At 38.5% G+C, this 18251-nt stretch overlaps 1 protein-coding gene across 1 annotated transcript in view; it reads right to left on the reverse strand.

Moving 5' to 3' along the window:
• The window catches only part of LOC139717460 (guanine nucleotide exchange factor subunit RIC1-like), a 78339-nt gene that overhangs the window by 27358 nt on the left and 32730 nt on the right, over positions 1-18251 (reverse strand). The window contains exons 3-6 of the mRNA XM_071628967.1: positions 13281-13357; positions 11420-11524; positions 9360-9502; positions 8745-8878 (exon numbers count right to left, since the gene is read on the reverse strand). Coding sequence (XP_071485068.1) covers positions 8745-8878; positions 9360-9502; positions 11420-11524; positions 13281-13357 — 459 coding nt within the window. The remainder of the gene's footprint in view (positions 1-8744; positions 8879-9359; positions 9503-11419; positions 11525-13280; positions 13358-18251) is intronic.

The raw sequence follows: 18251 nt of genomic DNA on the forward strand, positions 1-18251 counted from the left end.
AACCGTGTAGACATGTCCATGATTGTTAAGAGGTACTTGTGACCTGACCTAGTCCTAGGCAAAGGTCCAACACAGTCAACTAGAACCCGATTGAATGGTTCTTCAAACGCAGGTATCGGAATCAATGGCGCCGGCTTCACTGAATGCTGTGGTTTACCAGCCACCTGACATGTGTGACAAGTCTTGCAAAACTCAGCCACATCCACATTCAACCCTGGCCAATAGAAATGCCTCATGATCCGATCCTTTGTCTTTCTGACGCCTAAATGGCCGCCAACAGGTAACTCGTGAGCAATCCTCAAGATCTCACCGCGGTAACTAGGAGGGACAACAACTTGACGGACCACCGTCCAATCCTCATCAGCTGGCCTATGGGGAGGTCTCCACTTCCTCATCAAAATGCCATCTTTGACATAATAGCACTCAGGGACCTTTTCAGCCTCAGCCTCAGAACACGCCGTCTGAGACAAGCCTTTCAACTCAGAGTCTGCCTGCTGTGCTTCAACCAAGGAAGACTTGCTAAACAGCCCATCACTGTTAGCCTCGGAGCCTAATGCAGCAACCCCATCATTCAAATCCTTGAAAAAGGTTTCTGCCAACCAAACACCGGAATTCTCCTCCACATCAACAGAATCCGCATCATCTTGAACAGCTCTACGAGCCTGAGACCTAGTCACAACACAATCTGGGAAAATCCCAGGAAACTCCTCCTGCAACTGCTCAGTTTCAGCAACCACCACTGGTTTATCCGAAACAACTGGAGACGCAACCACCTTGTCCCCAGCCAAGTCATTCCCCAACAAAAAGTCAATGCCTGCCATGGGCAACTCAGGAACAACTCCAACAGTAACAGGACCAGAAACTAGGTCACACTTCAAATCCACTCTATACAGTGGCACTGACATATAACTGCCATCAACAGTCTGAATCAAGACTTTTGCATTCACTGCACTATCTGGTGGAAAAGTCATACCACCATCCACCATCAATGACTGAGAGGCCCCCGTATCCCGCAGGATGACCACTGGCTTACCTGCCTCACCAGAAGTACATGGGGTCACCTCACCATCAAACAAAAAGCTACGATAGCTCTCATCCACCTGCTTCGTCCTATCTTTGAATTTGGGAGATTGACTTTCAATGGCCTGTGTTTCACTGAACGGGACACTGTTTTCGGGTAGGACACTTTTTGACATAACAAATCCCAAGTCCTTCTTTGTTTTGTTTTGCAACTTCCAACACTGTGACTTTACGTGCCCTGTCTTGTTACAGTGAAAACATTTGATAACATTTGCACTTGTACTGGACCCTTTGTCAGATTGAGGCTTTGGTGCCGATGAAGTTTCAGAACTCGTGCCTTTTTCAGAACCAGCATTCTTTGGACTGCTCGACTGATTTTTGTCTCTCTTATTTCCAGAGAAATTCCTGAAAGGTGGTCTGTTGTCATTTCTGTGGGTCAGCTCATACTCATCAGCCATTAAGGCTGCTTTATGCAAACTTGTCACTTTGTGATCATCCAAATGTGACCTCACACTGAAAGCAACACTCTTTTTGAATTCTTCCAAGAGAACAACCTCACGTAGGTTATCAAAATCCTGATCCACTTTCAGGGACCTGTACCACCTATCAAACATCATTTCTTTTTCACGAGCAAACTCAACATGTGTCTGGCCTGGTTTTCGGTACGAATTTCTGAACTTGTGTCTGTACGCCTCTGGCACCAACTCATAAGCATTCAACACTGCCTTCTTGACTGTAGCATAGTCACGTGATTGCTCTTCAGAGAGAGATGAGTACACATCAGCTGCTTTGCCGACAAACACACTTTGAAGGAGCAAGGGCCAGAATTCCTGTGGCCAGTTCAAACTGTTAGCCACCTTCTCAAATGACACAAAATATGCATCAACTCTGTTTTCTTCAAACTTTGGCACCAATCGAATGTTCTTGGCCAAATCAAACTCAGAGGGAGCCCTTTCACGATTTCCAACAGTTTGTGCATGAGTCAATTCCATCTCACGCAATTTCAGTTGCTGCTCCACTTCAAATTTCTTCTGTTCCATTTCAAGTTTCTTCATTTCCAGTTCTTTTTGTTCTTTCTCCCTCTCTCTTTCCAATCTCATCTTCTCTTTCTCCATTTCCATTTCTTTCTCCTTCATTTGCAATTTAGCAAGCTCAAGCCGTGTCTGATCTGAAATTTGAGCTTGATCAGGAGTAACAATTTCTTCTTTGAGCTCCATGTGACCAGCTACTAAGTCAAGAATCTCTGCCTTTCTTGCACCTTGTGGAACATCAACATTCAAATGCTGTGCAATAGCAGTCAAATCACATTTGCGTAACCTTTGCAAATCTTTGAGGGACAAATCTGTCCTCTGAACAAATGCCTGAACATCCATTGTACTGATTGACATTGTGACAATGTGTTACACACAATATACAATTGAACAATCAACTCAACTGGTATTATGTCTGTACCAATATTCTGGATTCCGGAACGTTCCAAATTCTAAGTTTTGGCTTTAAATTCACTTCCCGGACAAGCCCCCAATTTTGTTACGACCAAAATCACTCGGAGAATGATCGCACAAAAGAAACAATCAACTGATGTTCAGGCGGTTTATTAACAGTAATATTGTGGGTACAGACTGGTAATCGGCGTCATATCAGTACAACAATGATCAATAGAAACAATTACAAATCGGTAATGGAATCACTTACATGCATCCAAACTATCACAAAGTCGCTACAATTCCCTGGTAGTGTCCAGATACGATGTTCGATGCACAAATGAATGATCCGCGATGCACCGATGAATGATTCCTGCGACTTAAATCCAGAGGCACAGGTTACAATAGTCCGCGTTATAATTCCAGGGTACATAGATGTCCACAGTAGATCCACAGTATAATGTTCCCAGCGAAATGTGCAGAATTCAACGACCACGTCCAGTCGATGCGTTGAATGATGATTCACTTTATATTGTCCAGCTAGGAATCCAGCCCGTCACAGCTTTGCCGTAGCAATGTCCATTGACATAAAAACATGGAGTCCAATGAAGGCACATTAATTCTCTGCAGGCAAAATGTCTCCCAGGCCAAGTATCTCCACAAACATAACAGGTCAGCAGGTAACACAGGACTGACTATAACAAGTCGCTTCAGAGCCAGAAGTGACGTAACTCTCAGAGCAGAGGTGTTGGGTACTCTGCCTACTGCAGAATTTCTCTGGCTTATATACTATCCATTCACCCCCTTCTAGCACATTCTATAACTCTCTCCAACCTACTAGCCAGTCTAAGTTCCAGGAAACTTGGATGACTCACTGCCTAACTATGTACAAAACATCATTACCAAGAATAACTACCAATCACATTGGGCTACAGGGACAGTGCCTCACTCAGCCAAATATGTTAGCACTTCCCAGAACATTCTGGAATGGGTGAAATCAATCTAAATTGAGTGAGCTATAAAGTATTTCCTGCTACATGCATGTACTGTATAGCTACATTGCATACCACCTAGAAAATTCTCCACTGATCTGGTCAGCCTGTATGTACTATATCTATACCACATAGAATGTTCTCCATAAATCTGGTCAACCTGTGTACATACACATTAAAACAACCATGCATACAGTACATCATACATGTACATAATTACTAGTATGTACATTTGTGACAAATGTAATTAATACAGCATACACATGTGTAACAGTATGCTGTTCACTGTCTCTCGCAGATTACAGTAATCTCATTTGGAATTACAAAGGCTGCTTCAATCAACAATGTTCATGAGATATTTCTACAATTGTATTTACAAAATGACCAAGTTTCTCCATTTCTGCTAGATTACGACATATTTACTAACCCATATAATTATAATGAATGTGCAGATTCATGTACTGTTCATCAGTGCTCCAAAACAGTCATATGCAACTATCAATTCATTATGCTAATATCTGTTGTGATTGACACCAGGTCACTTCATGAAAAGTCACACAAAAAGTACTTTATGAAATTTCTGGGAACATTTAACATTGACCTTTTACACTCTAATGGCCTCAATTTCTTTTTCATTTTACTTTTTTCTTCTTACTATCACTTCATGATACTAAAACTCAGTAGACTATCAAGAGTAAGGCATGAGGGCCCCTGATTAATATGACATCCTGTGCAGTCAAGTCAAAGGGGATCAATGCTGAAGGCTTGAGAAAATTCACTTAACACAGATGGGTCCTGTTTTAATCCTTCTACCATAATTAGTCCTACACCTTCTCCTACGCTACCATCGCTTTGCATATTATGTACATTAAATTTTCTCCACCATGCCAACAAAAAGGCTAAGTGTTGTGCCAGGCAGTTTGAGACATTGGTTGAATCCATCTGAAATTACTCTGTCAGATATTACACTACTGATGACCCTTGCACTACATTTACTTGTACATGCGAACCCAAAATTGACATTTGAAATGAGACACTGCTTGTCAGACAAAACCTCCTGCCGGCTGCAGTCACTTTTTTTTTTTTTTTGGACATAATTTAGAGCATGCATGTTTCCAGGCACAAAATGTGCCATACTTACTGTGATAGTGAAAGGGTTAATAAATGAGGGGTAAAGGCAGGATATATCTAATATCCTTCATTCATCAAAACATCCTTTTACACATAGTAGCCACAGTGTTGGGGGGGGGGGGGGGGGGGGGGGGAAGCACCCAGAATGAAGGGGTAAGAGAAGGAAGAGAATGTTACAGCAATGTGCCAAAAAGGCCTGAGCCCTGTTCACTTGTAAACATGATGACATTTGTCACCTATAACGCTCCTCTCTACTAAATGGCAACTTTCTCATATCTTTGAGGGTTGCACCTGCTGTAACGGTGCACCAGTACAATCTGCAGTAATTTATCAGACCACACACTCGATTTGCTTTGTAGCAGCATACAATGATGTCATGATCATCTGAGACTATTTCATGGCAAAGAAATGAAACAATCTGAACGTAGTACTGTTGGCAAATGGACTTTTAACAACATAACAAAAGAAAACAAAACACAATTTTCTCCCCCCCCCCCTAATATCTGCTGTTACACTTTCAAATAAACTGCAGAGCAAAATTTACAAGTCTTTTATCATGAATTTCCCCTCCCCATTGCTACAATCAGACCGATTCCTGAAAAAAAAACCAACCAAAACCCCCAAAAAAACCAACAACAAAACAACCAGGTTTTTCTCGTCTTCCACATAGGGCCTACGTACAATTTGTAGCTAGCTGGGACTGTAACACCATTGTATTGTCAATCAGAGGCATTCTGGGCAAGACTGTTTTCATCTAGAGGTCTGAAAAAGGTCAACTACAGTGTCATCCATACAATCAACTCACTTGTGGTTTGTACAGCTATCCAACAAACTTATGGACTGGTGTGAAAGTACAGTAGGTTGTGAAAGAGAATGGTTATATAGCCTCTCAGTACAGCCAAGTACTTTGCATCGCATGCATAGTATTTCATACTACAGTTCTCTATACCAGGAAATATTTTCAAGAGTTGATTCTATTACAGCAGATGAAGCAGGAGAAGAATTAGAAACGAATGGACAATGATAATATTATGATGAAAATAACAACAGAGCAGATATGAGAAGTAATAACATTATCAGTATCATTTTCATTATTATAAAGATCACGATTATCCTCACAACCATCTTGATAACACTGTTGATTGTATTAAACTTTATGATACAATGCATATAAATCATGATATAACATGGACCATTCATTGAATATCTATTATATTAATATGAAATGAGTGAAATCAATAAAATCAGTATACACTTGCTAGAGTCTGCCACAGGTATTATAATGAGTATACTGTAGACCACATTCCATTGACACTTCACAGTAGGACCTATAAAAACACACTGAAATAGTTACATTGTACAAAGGGCTATAATAAACAGTGAGGCAGAAAATTCAGGCATGCCAGCACACACCCATCTTACACACAATGTTTCCACCAGTTCCCACTGAACACCCCTCACAAACATGTTTGTCTCAGACTAAGGAAGAATGGAAAAGTGAAAGAAATCTCTTGAGATTTACTCTAAAGTGGCTCAGCCACCTCTACTTACTCATAACACAGTATTTGTCTGGCCTTGACAACTTCTCTGTGCACTGACATGAGGCCACAGTGCCTTATTTCACCTACTCAGGATAATACCCAGGGTGACATAAGATCACCCAGCTTTATTTTCCCCCTATTGCCCTTTGTTATTTGAGAAAACAAAACAACTTTACTTTCTTCTCTAAAGGGTACTGTGAAGACCTTTATTTCAAGGAACTCTGTTCAAGTTCAGAGACTCATAAACAGAATAAAAAAGGTTTTTGGTTTGATATACAAATGTAGTGTGTGCATTGCAGAGCAATTGTTAGCAAATCAGTCCATTCCCTACACAACAGTGTTTCAATAAGAAAACTTAGCTGTGAGAATGTCATCACTTTTAGCCATCTTTAATATGGAAGCAGCAAGCCTAACTAAGAATAGAATAAAACTGCATGCATCAATTTTATCTGCTGTCACTAGTTCTGGCAGCTAGAAACACTGTTTCATGTTGTGGTTGTTCAATATCAAAATTTGCTGAAAAAGCTGTATGGTAATGTTTATAATGCATGTAAAAACACTTCAGCATAGAACAGTTTTGAGAACTATGCTATCACCATGCTAATCAACTGTTTACAGAGTGATTTAATCTAATACTACCCTCCATGGAAGATATTGAGTATACTGTAAAACGAGGAATGTTCGTGTGCATTTAATTTCGCGAATTCCGCGATCGCCAAGATTCGCGAAATTAAAATGCACGCGAAAGTTCTTGTCTACACTATACGCATAGAATGCCAGTGGCAGTTCGCGAAAATTTCATGCTGCAAAAAGGCCATCAGCTCCAATTCGCAAAAAATTCATGCCGCTAATATATCACGTTTTACAGTAATATATCTGGTTACTCATATATATTCACTTTTTTGTGCATCTTTTGTTTCATTTTCATGCAATGACACTGACTTGTAGTTTATGTGAGACTTACTATGTCAAAGAAGATGTTTTGCTCGCTCCAATTTTTGTTTCTGTCATGTTGACTTGTATTGATTCTTGATACCATCAACATCACTTTGTGCCCAAACTAATAATTATGATCTATGTGTGCCATATATTTTATGATATTTCTACTATTTTTCTTAACATTACTAGGATATGCCCACACAAAAAAACACCTTCCAAACAAAGATTCTGCCCGTGACTTCATCTGTCAATCATTGCTAAAGAGCTAATATGATTAACAAGACATTGGAACGCACCTTCCCCTAGACCGAGCATAACTTGCATGTTTCCCTGCAATGTCGTTTGTTAATCATATCAGTAACATGAAGAAGCTCTAGTTCTGTGATACATGCAATGAAAACTTCTGTACTGACATACAATTGTGGCACTCTTCTTTCACATAATGCAGCAGAGAACAACTACATGCAACAATTTGCAGTCAAGAATGCTGTGAAATATATCAGTGAACTTAGTATTTACATCTACAGAATCGAAAGTTTATTCAAAATCATAACTATTATGACAATGAATAATTCTATGGCAGATAGTAGACTGCAAGGACTCATGATTAGAGTGTAGACAAATTATGGATGTAGACATAATGCTGAAAATTACATGAAAGCAGCAGGATTAATAGCTGTATCAAAAATAATGGTAGAAATGATAGTAGAGTTGGAGAGATTAAAAGAAAAGACCTACATGTACATATCACAAAAGAAATGATGCAATATTACATGTATGTAAGCATAAACAAAATGCCATTAATTTTCATCATATAAATAAGGTTACATGAAGCATGAAGCAAAGATTCTATTGATAGCTTTAATAGTGGGTATTTCTATCTACTTACTGTGCTCACAAAGTCACTAGGGGCCTTCAAATTTTCAGTGAGAATAAGAGACATGACAGCTGTCAACTTTACCTCAAGACAGTTGGCAATCATGATTATCATTTTTACATAAAAAGGCATCATACAAGTAATATCAATGAATGGATTTCAGATGCATCATCTGAATTGGTCGACAATGAAATTATCACTCGGAGTTCAGAGGATTCCTGACTTGCAAATTGCAAGTTTAGACTTACTTGTCAAGAAAATTGCATGGAAGGAAAATTGTCACCACTTCAGTTGAAAAACAAAACACTTTTTCTTTCCATCACTTTTCACAACACTTTCTTCACACAAAAACAAAGACTAGATCCAATTCTTTTCATGATAAGTTAATTTTAAAAAAAAATCCAACCTATCAATTTGTTCAATTATGCAAAAAAAAAAAAAAAAAAAAAATGTGGTCTTCAACTTTGTGTAAGCAGGAAACAGAAAAACAAGAACATGGGTGCACCAGGGAGAGGACAAATCCATGAAAGTCTGGTATCCTTGATGTGACAATGTGAGCTGCTTTTTCACTCAAACTGCAATAAGGCTTGAATTTACAGCAGGCAAAAAATTAAGACAAATGGGCCATCTAGTTTGGTAAAAATCTGTCATGGCTTTTTAAAGAAGATGCTGAAAATGTAACAAGTTTACGCACAATGCACGATGGACAATGAAGGATTGCAAATAGTTCATTACGGTGTATGGCTCAGGTGAGCTAAAACAAACAAACAATAAACAAAGCAATATAAAGAAACAAGAGAAGCCAGTGATTTGGCCTTACCTTGGGTGAAAATTTGGTGGTCTCTGAGGTGAGGAAGGCAGCTCTGCCGTCTGAAAGAACCACTGCAAAACCTCCCAGCAACACACTGTACTCCAGTTGTTTGAAGTGAATACTGGGATCCTCCAAGAGGGATTCTACAAGACACACATGTTTTTCTTTTTACATTGAGTTGTACCACTAGATCATCTTGTACTACCAAGAATACAATATACACAAACACACTCACACTGCCATAAGAGAAAGGAGAACTTTAGGTTTTGTGATATCAGGACAACGATGTAAGTGATGGTGGGGTTTTTTAACTCTGGGAAAGATTGAGAAAGTTTGCAATAGTGAAAAATTGTAGTATTATTGCACCAAATCAGCAATGCCCATATGAACTGTCATTGAGTGGAAAGATAACTTCCAGATTCCTTCAAACCTGAGGGAAAAAACACAACACTAACAGATCACAAAGTTACTGAAAGACATGAGAGTAGCACAATTCTGCTATTAAAGATTCAAAGACATACTAAATAACCCTGCAACATCTGCATCATTCTTCTGCAGAAATAGCATGGTATCAATCTCCACTGCTTCAGATCAGCTGAACTACATGTATCTATAAGCCCTCACCTCGTGATTGCTGAAGGTCCAGTGAGAATGGAACAGACCTGATGGACACATCCAGATGGCTTCTACCTATACCTTCCCATGTGATCCTCCTCAGGAGACCCTGACCGGTGGCCACTAACATCTCATCCTTCAGGCAACACAAACTGGAAGTTATAAACACAAGAGATGCAAATACAGTCTTAGTACAAAAGTACAGTGCATTCTGGGCCTGTTTCACAAAACGTGTTATCAGTGACAAGTTGTGATAATTGTTAGAAGCTACTGAAATCCCTGCATCTGATTGGCTGAGAGCAAATTTGTCATAGAAATATGGCAGTTGTCACTAACAAGTTTTATGAAATGGGACCCTGATCATCATATGCCTTGTCTGTGCATCTACCAAGACTTTTATTGCCTCCTGTTTAAAGAACTCCACATGGCCTCATCAAATCTTTTCTTGTCCTTCAGCATTGAAAGGTAAAATATTTTCCATTTGACACATACTATTACATTACATTTTGTACCTGAATAAAAAGTGTGGATTAATATATTTGTTGGCACAACTCACACCTGAGTTCTACAGGTACTTGACACTCATTGTTTTATTCTGTAAATCAAACGAGAAATTCCCTGTCCCTTGAACTAATGACATATAACAATTGTTTTAATGAATAACCACCGATCAATCTCTACAGTACAAACACACAATGTAGAGACATCACTGATCGTCAATTGGTGGCAGCTAAAAAATAATAATAGCAGACAGAGATGTACATCATCAAAAGCAAAAGGTAAGATCTCAGGTGTCAATTTGTAACATTATCTTTCCACTTCAATTTAGCCTGTGAATTACTGGACAAAGGCCATTCAGTCTATATTATTATAGGGATTGTATACTTGTGGTTCAGACCAAACGTTGGGTTTCTAACATTAAAAGGTGGGACCTACCTTTTATTTTATTTTTGGATGTCTCAGCCCTTCTAAAACCGATTTTTATCGAATAAACTTTGCAATTCCTCTTACAATGGTATACTCTGTATTATTTCATACACGTAAGTACACGTAAGTGGTATCTTAGGCCGCGTTCATGCGAATTTCGTTGCCAGAATCACAAACACGAATCATGATTCAAAACGGCGTTTCAAATCACGGTCTCAGCGGAAGAGCGTTCAAGCGGGCTTTCGCAATGCTGATTCTGGCTCAGCTCATCATTTGCCATTGCGCAGCGCACTGCGCAGTTTGACCTTGTCTCTGCAACTTGAGCCAGACCTCCTTATTCCAGCTGTACAGGCCTTTACGTTTTTATTTCGGTGAATACTTTCCGATTAGCTGTGACATTCAGGCTCTGCCCACAGATCGAGGAACAGATCGAGGAATAATCCAAATTCTTCGTCTCTCCAATTGTTTCCCTTGGTAGACACAGCGCTGCAGCTATTACTTTTATCAACTCAATCGGAGAGTAATTACATGTATTATTATGTTAAACAGTTAACGTTAGATACTAGCATAGAATCGGTGTATGGCGTTGATGTAAACAAACAAGTGCAAGTATGGTACCAAAACACACGATTCATAAGACGTACACAAGCGCGCGAACAGAACTAGAAGCTGTGCATGGGATACCCCATGAGACACGCCTGCGCACAGCGCACAATGACGTCATAGAATCATGATTGAAATCACGGTTGCGTTCATGCGGTTTCTGCGATCGTGATTCTGGCAGAATCATGATTCAAAACGCCCTTTTTTCCGCGTTTCAGATCGGCGTTTTGAAACGCGTTTAAATGGAAAAATCGCATGAACGCAACGCAACTAAACACGTTTAGCGACTAAACGTGTTTAGAAACGCAATTCTAGTTTCGCATGAACGCAGCCTTAATAGTATCTTGCAAAAAGTTAAAAGACCTATCCTCATCTCCACCGATAATCCCTTTAAGCTAATGAAACAGCCTGAAAACAGAGTACTCAACAGATAATGAGAGAGATTCCAGGAGAGTTTGTCTTTTCCACCCCTGTGTGACTCATATGTTTTGTGATTCATATTTAGAGCCTCCTGGTATCAGGTAACATGAATTTCCTACCATGCTACACCTCCTGTGACCTGGAATGTGGCTCCAAAGGTGACCTTGAGTTTGGGGACAGCGATGGTGTCTGCCTCTGTCACATCCCTCTTGTAGTGATACGACCTGCAGAGAGGAGAGAGCAGGGGGAGCATGGGGGGTAATAGACAGGCATTTAGGATGACAAGACAGTGTAGAAAGGGCACATGGGGATTTGAGGAAATTACACAGTAAGTTATGTATGACCTATAAACTCTGCAAGTGCCTGCCTCATCAGCTCAGCTCAAGTAATGCACTGCCAGTTTTGTGTCATTAATTCATAACCTAAATGTGCATGGCAATGTATCAACCCATTTAGCATGGGCACAAGGGTACTTACAAGGTGTAGAAGAGTTAAAAGTCATATTAAAGTGCTTGTCCAAATTCCTACACACAGAGTTCACTATATGCATCAAGAATGGTACAATCATGGTATAAGGATCTACCATATACTTGTGAAAGCGAAAGGTTTTCATCATTTTCGTGGTAAATCATTAGATTTGATATGGGCACACATACTTCATCTGTGAGTCACAAAGAGACAAAGCTGCCAGCATGAAATATGACAGAATGGATAAAATGAGCACACTCAATACAATATATTTGATATTGTCAACTAACATCTGCACATGAACAAAGATATCCATAACACACAAACAGCTGAATTACAGCATGCTTTGCTCCCTTCATGGACACTTCATCCACAACACAGTATGTGATGCTGCCTTTTCATCATGAATATGAGTCACTCCTTAGGCCCCACTAAAGTTTTGTGATTAAACAGCACCCGCAAAAGCAATGTTATTCATGAATGTACCTCTTTCTTCAACTTAATCATTGTATTGCAAAAAGAATGCACAGTTTTTTATGTTGAGTGTGCCAAAAATGTTTTCTTGTTGTGCAATTTTAACATCTTATGAAAAGAAACATCACATTCTGGTTGTCACATGAATATTCAGTTTATTTCACAGCACAATGACGTCAGTATAACATGCATAGCGACAGTCAGGGTAAAGCTACAGAAGAGATCACACAATACTGGTCTGTATAGTTGTGAGTTGCACATGTTCTGTTTGATAGTGACAAACCAGACAGCGTATGTATGATACTGGGTTTGGTTTTTTGGTTTGGTTTTTTTCTCCCTCCCCTCATCTCACTTTTATGCGTTCATCTGACGTATGCATTATTTGTGCAAGCCCAACACATTCTCTGTCAGGCAGCTGTCATTGAATGGGGAATAAAATATTGAATCTCTTCACACACAGCCCCTGATCCATTCCAGCAGACAGCTTCAGCTGCTCCCACCTCTCTCTCTCTAGTCTCCATTCAGACTACCACTACAGTAATGGATCTCAATCCATCTAATTTTCAAACCTTCCACCAAACTCCTATCTCTGCCTTCGCTTCCTTCATTGTATTAACAAAACAAATATATTGTTTCTGTGAACACTTCAATTATTGAGTGCATTGATGTGGTGGTACATTATTTTGATACAACACACATATGGTTGGATGCATAAACGTACCTTGGTACAAGTTTTCCCTGATTGCTTGGTACACTAAATATGACAAATTCCTCAACTGAAATGTGGAAGTGAAGCAAGGACTCCCAACAGTCAAAGATTTATCGCAAGGATAGAGATCTCGAATAAAAGTCATGAAATTCTGTTTTCCATGTACACAATGCATTAGTTCAATGCTGTGATTCATAATCACCGTTCATTTATATTCAGCAACATTACAAATCATCACCATGTGATTTTGAAGCCTAATATTTTTTTAGATAGATCTTTGATTTAATCCCCAATATGGAAGGGATAATGGAGAAAGTGTATTGACTCACCCTGATTGCTTGGTTGCATACAGCCTCTGGTTGCTCTCTGACACCACTTTCAGCAGTAACAGGTGACCTCCAGATGTCTAAAGTGGAACCAACCAAACACATCACACACAATGTCAACTCGAGAAGAGATTCCATCTGAATGAACAGTGACAGAGGTCACGGCTCTCCCCAGCAGTATTAGACCCCTGGGATGGTTTAAGGTCAAGTTTGTGTGAAAGGTCAGCACTCCAGTCCATACATTCTGATATCAGTATGACTTTGTACATGCGTACGGTGAGTAGGAAAAAATATGATAATAATGATACTACACTGTATGAGCACTTGCAATGTGCCAGTATCCACCAAGAATATAAATTGAATGCCCTTGCAGTGGCAGATCCAGAGGGGGGCGCACCAGGCGTGCATCCCCTCTTTATTTTTTGTTAAAACAAAAGAAATAAAAAGAATCCTGCGCCCCCTTTTCATTTTGTAAAGGCACCTCCCCTTTACGGAATTCCTGGATCCACCCCTGCCCTTGGGTCTCAGACATTTAACTCACAAGTACCTTCAACATATCACTAGTTTCAGTAACGTTCTTCCATAGTACAGAGCATCCAAAAGATTGTAGCAGATTGGTACTACACATGGGAGAACATTGCAATAAATGGTCTACTATGATTCATGTTTTTTCCAATCATTTAATCTCAACAAGTGTACATGCTGCTTTAAATGTTATACCATTTATACACACGCACATTGTACAATGCTTCCATATTTTGTTTAAAGTCTAACTATACTGTATATAATATTTTTGTCAGCCATCACCCTCTGGCTGTGAGAGTCAATATGTACCACAAACCACTACAAATTGTACCAAGTGCACTGTATGACACCTGCACACCACATGGATGCCTTCAATTTCATGAAGGCATCACTCCTTGAAAGTGCCTTGTATTTAGCTAGTGTGTGTACTGGTATCATGTGTTTAGCCTGTGTCACTCAAGCCTTCTGACACTTTCTGTCATTGACATCACAGTAACAAGGAATTGATGGAGTGGTATATGGAGTGCAGTAGAATAGAGAGGTCAGACAGTGTCACCCCTGGCATGCCACAGCACACCACAGGTTGGCTTGGTACACAGCAACACTCGATTCCTGACTGGTTCTATGCACTGCTTACACAGGCTAAAAAGTAAATATTTACTCTTGGCTTCCAACAGGTTAGGACCCAGCTTCCGTTTTGATGACAATACAATGATTTATCCCATAGTTAATGTGGGTTATGACAGATTTTAAGTTATAAATTGTAGACATTTGATAGCACCACATGTGTATGAAGGTACTGCAAGAATGCATATGGCTTTTATAATGTATCTGGCTTGATTCAATGAAAGTAAGATTTACAGCTGTCAGGAGAGCTTTTCAGCATTTTTTGTCATCGACGTTCAGGGTAAGCAATCACTTTCTCTTTGGGGAAATGTGTCTGAAAGCCACTGGGAGCAGTGATTTAAAAATGTTTGAGTTATCACATTTGATGCATACAGAGTACATGTATGTGTACTGTAGGCCAGCTGTATCATAAAACATACAAAAATTTTGCAATGAAGCCTAAAATATATGGAGATATCAAAATTTTTCTCCATAAACCATAACTGTGGAAGTCCAGTTTATTCTAGAAACAATTTTGATAAAAACTATTGTTCACATTCTATATATTCACTTAAATGATTAATCACAGATTGACATTATTTACATTGGTTGTTTCCTTTCCTAACTCACATTTTAGAACTATTGCGAAGCACTAAAGCTGGGTTTTTGTTTCATCTGCAAATGGAAACATTTCCCAGGTGTATCATACATGTATGTTTCATCTCACCACTCTGGTGAGCCATGCACATCTTAGAGACAGCTCACTGATTTGTTATATGTTCTCGAAAGTAAGCCCACATCATCTGACAACATGAACTAATTGGTAGAGGTCTCCTTCCAATGAACAGCTATGTGAGGTACTACTTTACTGAAAGTCTATTTTTGGTACATCGACCCTGCAAGCATATAATGAATGTTTTGTCTATAGAGGGTAATACTGGTCAAAATGATGGCAGAGTGTTTTCTCGCTTCACACTCATTATACAGTGTAACTCCACATTGATCACGCCCACACAGTCTGTGAGATCTAAGAAATTTTATCCAAGGAGTGAAGTTGTAAGGGTTCATTCAAATAAGCTGTCAAACAGTGGACTCCTGTTATAATGAAGTCCTAAGGACAGGCAGTTTTCTTTCGTTACATCAAAATTTTGTTATTTATAACTGATTAAATAAGCAATGAAAATGCATATATATAGATTGGATAATGTTGCGGCCTGAATTGTTACTTGGTTGTAACCGGAATTCCGTTATAACCGTGTTCGTTATAACGGGAGTGCTTTATGCTAGTTTTTCCTTTTGATTCTGTAAGTGAACTCTACTGCCCCTCCCCACCCCCAAAAAATATAAAAACAAAACAAATATATGATATTTTGATATCACACTAAAATACAATGTACATTTGACAAACAAATGTGGAGCAACATCTTTAGGGCCATTCTTAGTCACGTGTGTGACCAAAAATACAGCAAATTGGGAAAAGTATCTCATATAACTCGAAAGGCCTTACAGGTATACTAGTTGTTTGTGTGTATTTGGCTTATGTATGTCAAAACCTATCAGGTGACAATTTGAAATGTTTTGTACATTTTATTGATTAAGGGTCAGAGGTCAAATAAGGTCGGTCACGTGTGTGACCTCGCACGGAATGGGATTTTTCATGATCAAGACTTAACTTACAAACTCTGTGAATTCTTAAAAGTTAGAATGTTTATGATTCTAGCAGACATGCATTAGAGTTTTGTGAATAGGAAATGAGCCACAAACAGTATGAATCTATTACAGGTATTTGTTTATGTATTACTTTATGTGTTGATGTATGGTCACGTGTGTGACATTTGGGTGGTCACGTGTGTGACATGATACTGACCGAGAAAATCCAGGAACATTGCATGGTGAAAACCTGTGCTAAATTAGATATAATAATTCATAGTTTCAGCTATCAATGGTTATATCTGATGTTGAAATTTAGTCTAGCTGATTTTAGAAATAAAGACACAAGAAGGGACCTGAAACATTCTTATTTTTTTAAGTTCATTTAGATGGTACACTATTGTATACAAAAAGCAGGCAGTTTCACACGAAGTTTATGTTTACTGCAGAAATACAATAATGAACATGCACATATAGGTTGATTTTATGTGTTATGCTGTCTTTTACAAACCTGGCCATTTATATTTGATTGCATTGAATTATTGTGTGCATGTTCTAATATTATGCAAAAATCAACACCCCACGTACAAACATGCACAAAATCATATGATCATTTTCTAACTCGATATTATGCCGTGTTTCATGCCAATCACAAGTAACCAGAATTCTTGGATTATAAACTTATATGTATTGACACACAAATGACTACTTTTATCTGATGTATGATATCAATCGACAGTGTAGTTTGATTATCAAAGTAAATGAGAAGTCGCAAGCGATCTCCCTTCCTTACTACTGTAATAAAGAAGAACTTGTTAATTCTCTCCTCACTCTTCTATCACATTTCTGATCACACTCGCATCAAACTGTTTGATTGACTTAATTATTTTAAACTTTGGTAATTAAATTTGCAATTATCCATCCTTAATTTTTTTAGAGATACTGATTTTTATTTCTAAGCAAATCTTTATTGGTACCTTGATATCATAAATCAAGCATCAGGTACTTTCCCCCATATCATTAGCAGTTTGTATCATTTTTAAATAATGATGCTCTTTTTCTTAAATATCTTCATCAATTCTTTAATTGTTGAAATCAATTTGCTTGCAAATATTTGGATAGATGAAGTGCGGCTTCCCATTTCTGGTATGTCTTCTAAAAGATGATCAAAGTGATAAAAAATGTAATTCCTTAGTTGCTTACACATTTTGTGTAGAGCATTGTACATTAAACTGTACATGTCCATCAGATGACCAGTATGCAAACATGACTACAAAATTCTGTGCAGTTTAACTTAACTTCAAATGACAATGTTTGAATATGTCAAATGAATTCAGGGTAGAATAACCTGATAATGCTATGTAATTACATGTTTGCATACACATCAATCCTAATTCTTTTCAATGACATGACTGCTAGTCTTGCCATTGAAAAAAAAAAACAACATGCAATACACATGCACTACGAAACATACAAGATCATTTATGTGGATATATTGTAGATGAGACAACTCTTCATCAGATAAGTAATCACTATCAAATGGCTTTACTGTGTAACAAGAAATCAAATGTGAATATCTTTTGTTAGATAGTGACATATTGCAACACAATTGTCCAGCAGACTCCTCACCAGTTTGAATAGGAAGTTACTATAAACTTTGTGCATTCTGGTAAAAGTGTCAAACTTGAGACCAAGAGCTGGACACTGCACTTATTACTCCATTGTTTTAAGGGTATCATTCTTGAAATAACTGTAGAATGTACCATTGAATATGGGTACATTCTTGTCATGAAAAAGGGCAATAATGTGCATTATTAAAGTGTACAAATGAATTGCTGGTCACACACGTGACCACACATAAGTCACACACGTGACCAGTGGTCACGTGTGTGACCAATTAATTTGCTTGTTATTAATTAAGTCTGATACCGTAGGATGCTTAAATTTGGTGGAAAGTAAGATACAATCAAACTAGCTTTTGACATGAAAAAGAAAGTTGATCATGGCTCAGGTTTTTAATTAGCATAAACTTTTCCTGTTTTTTGGTCACGTGTGTGACATTAAGAGATAATTAACTTTGTATGTTAATTACTTCCTTATGATTTCATTATGTCTATCATTCTTAGGCTAGATATGTTCAATCACGTGGGGACAAACATAATTTTACCATATATCACAGAAAGGAAGTTAATA

Source organism: Diadema antillarum, unplaced genomic scaffold, assembly GCF_040938485.1.
Source record: "Diadema antillarum isolate AM-2024a unplaced genomic scaffold, OU_Dant_1.0 scf00000075, whole genome shotgun sequence".
Taxonomy (NCBI): domain Eukaryota; kingdom Metazoa; phylum Echinodermata; class Echinoidea; order Diadematoida; family Diadematidae; genus Diadema; species Diadema antillarum.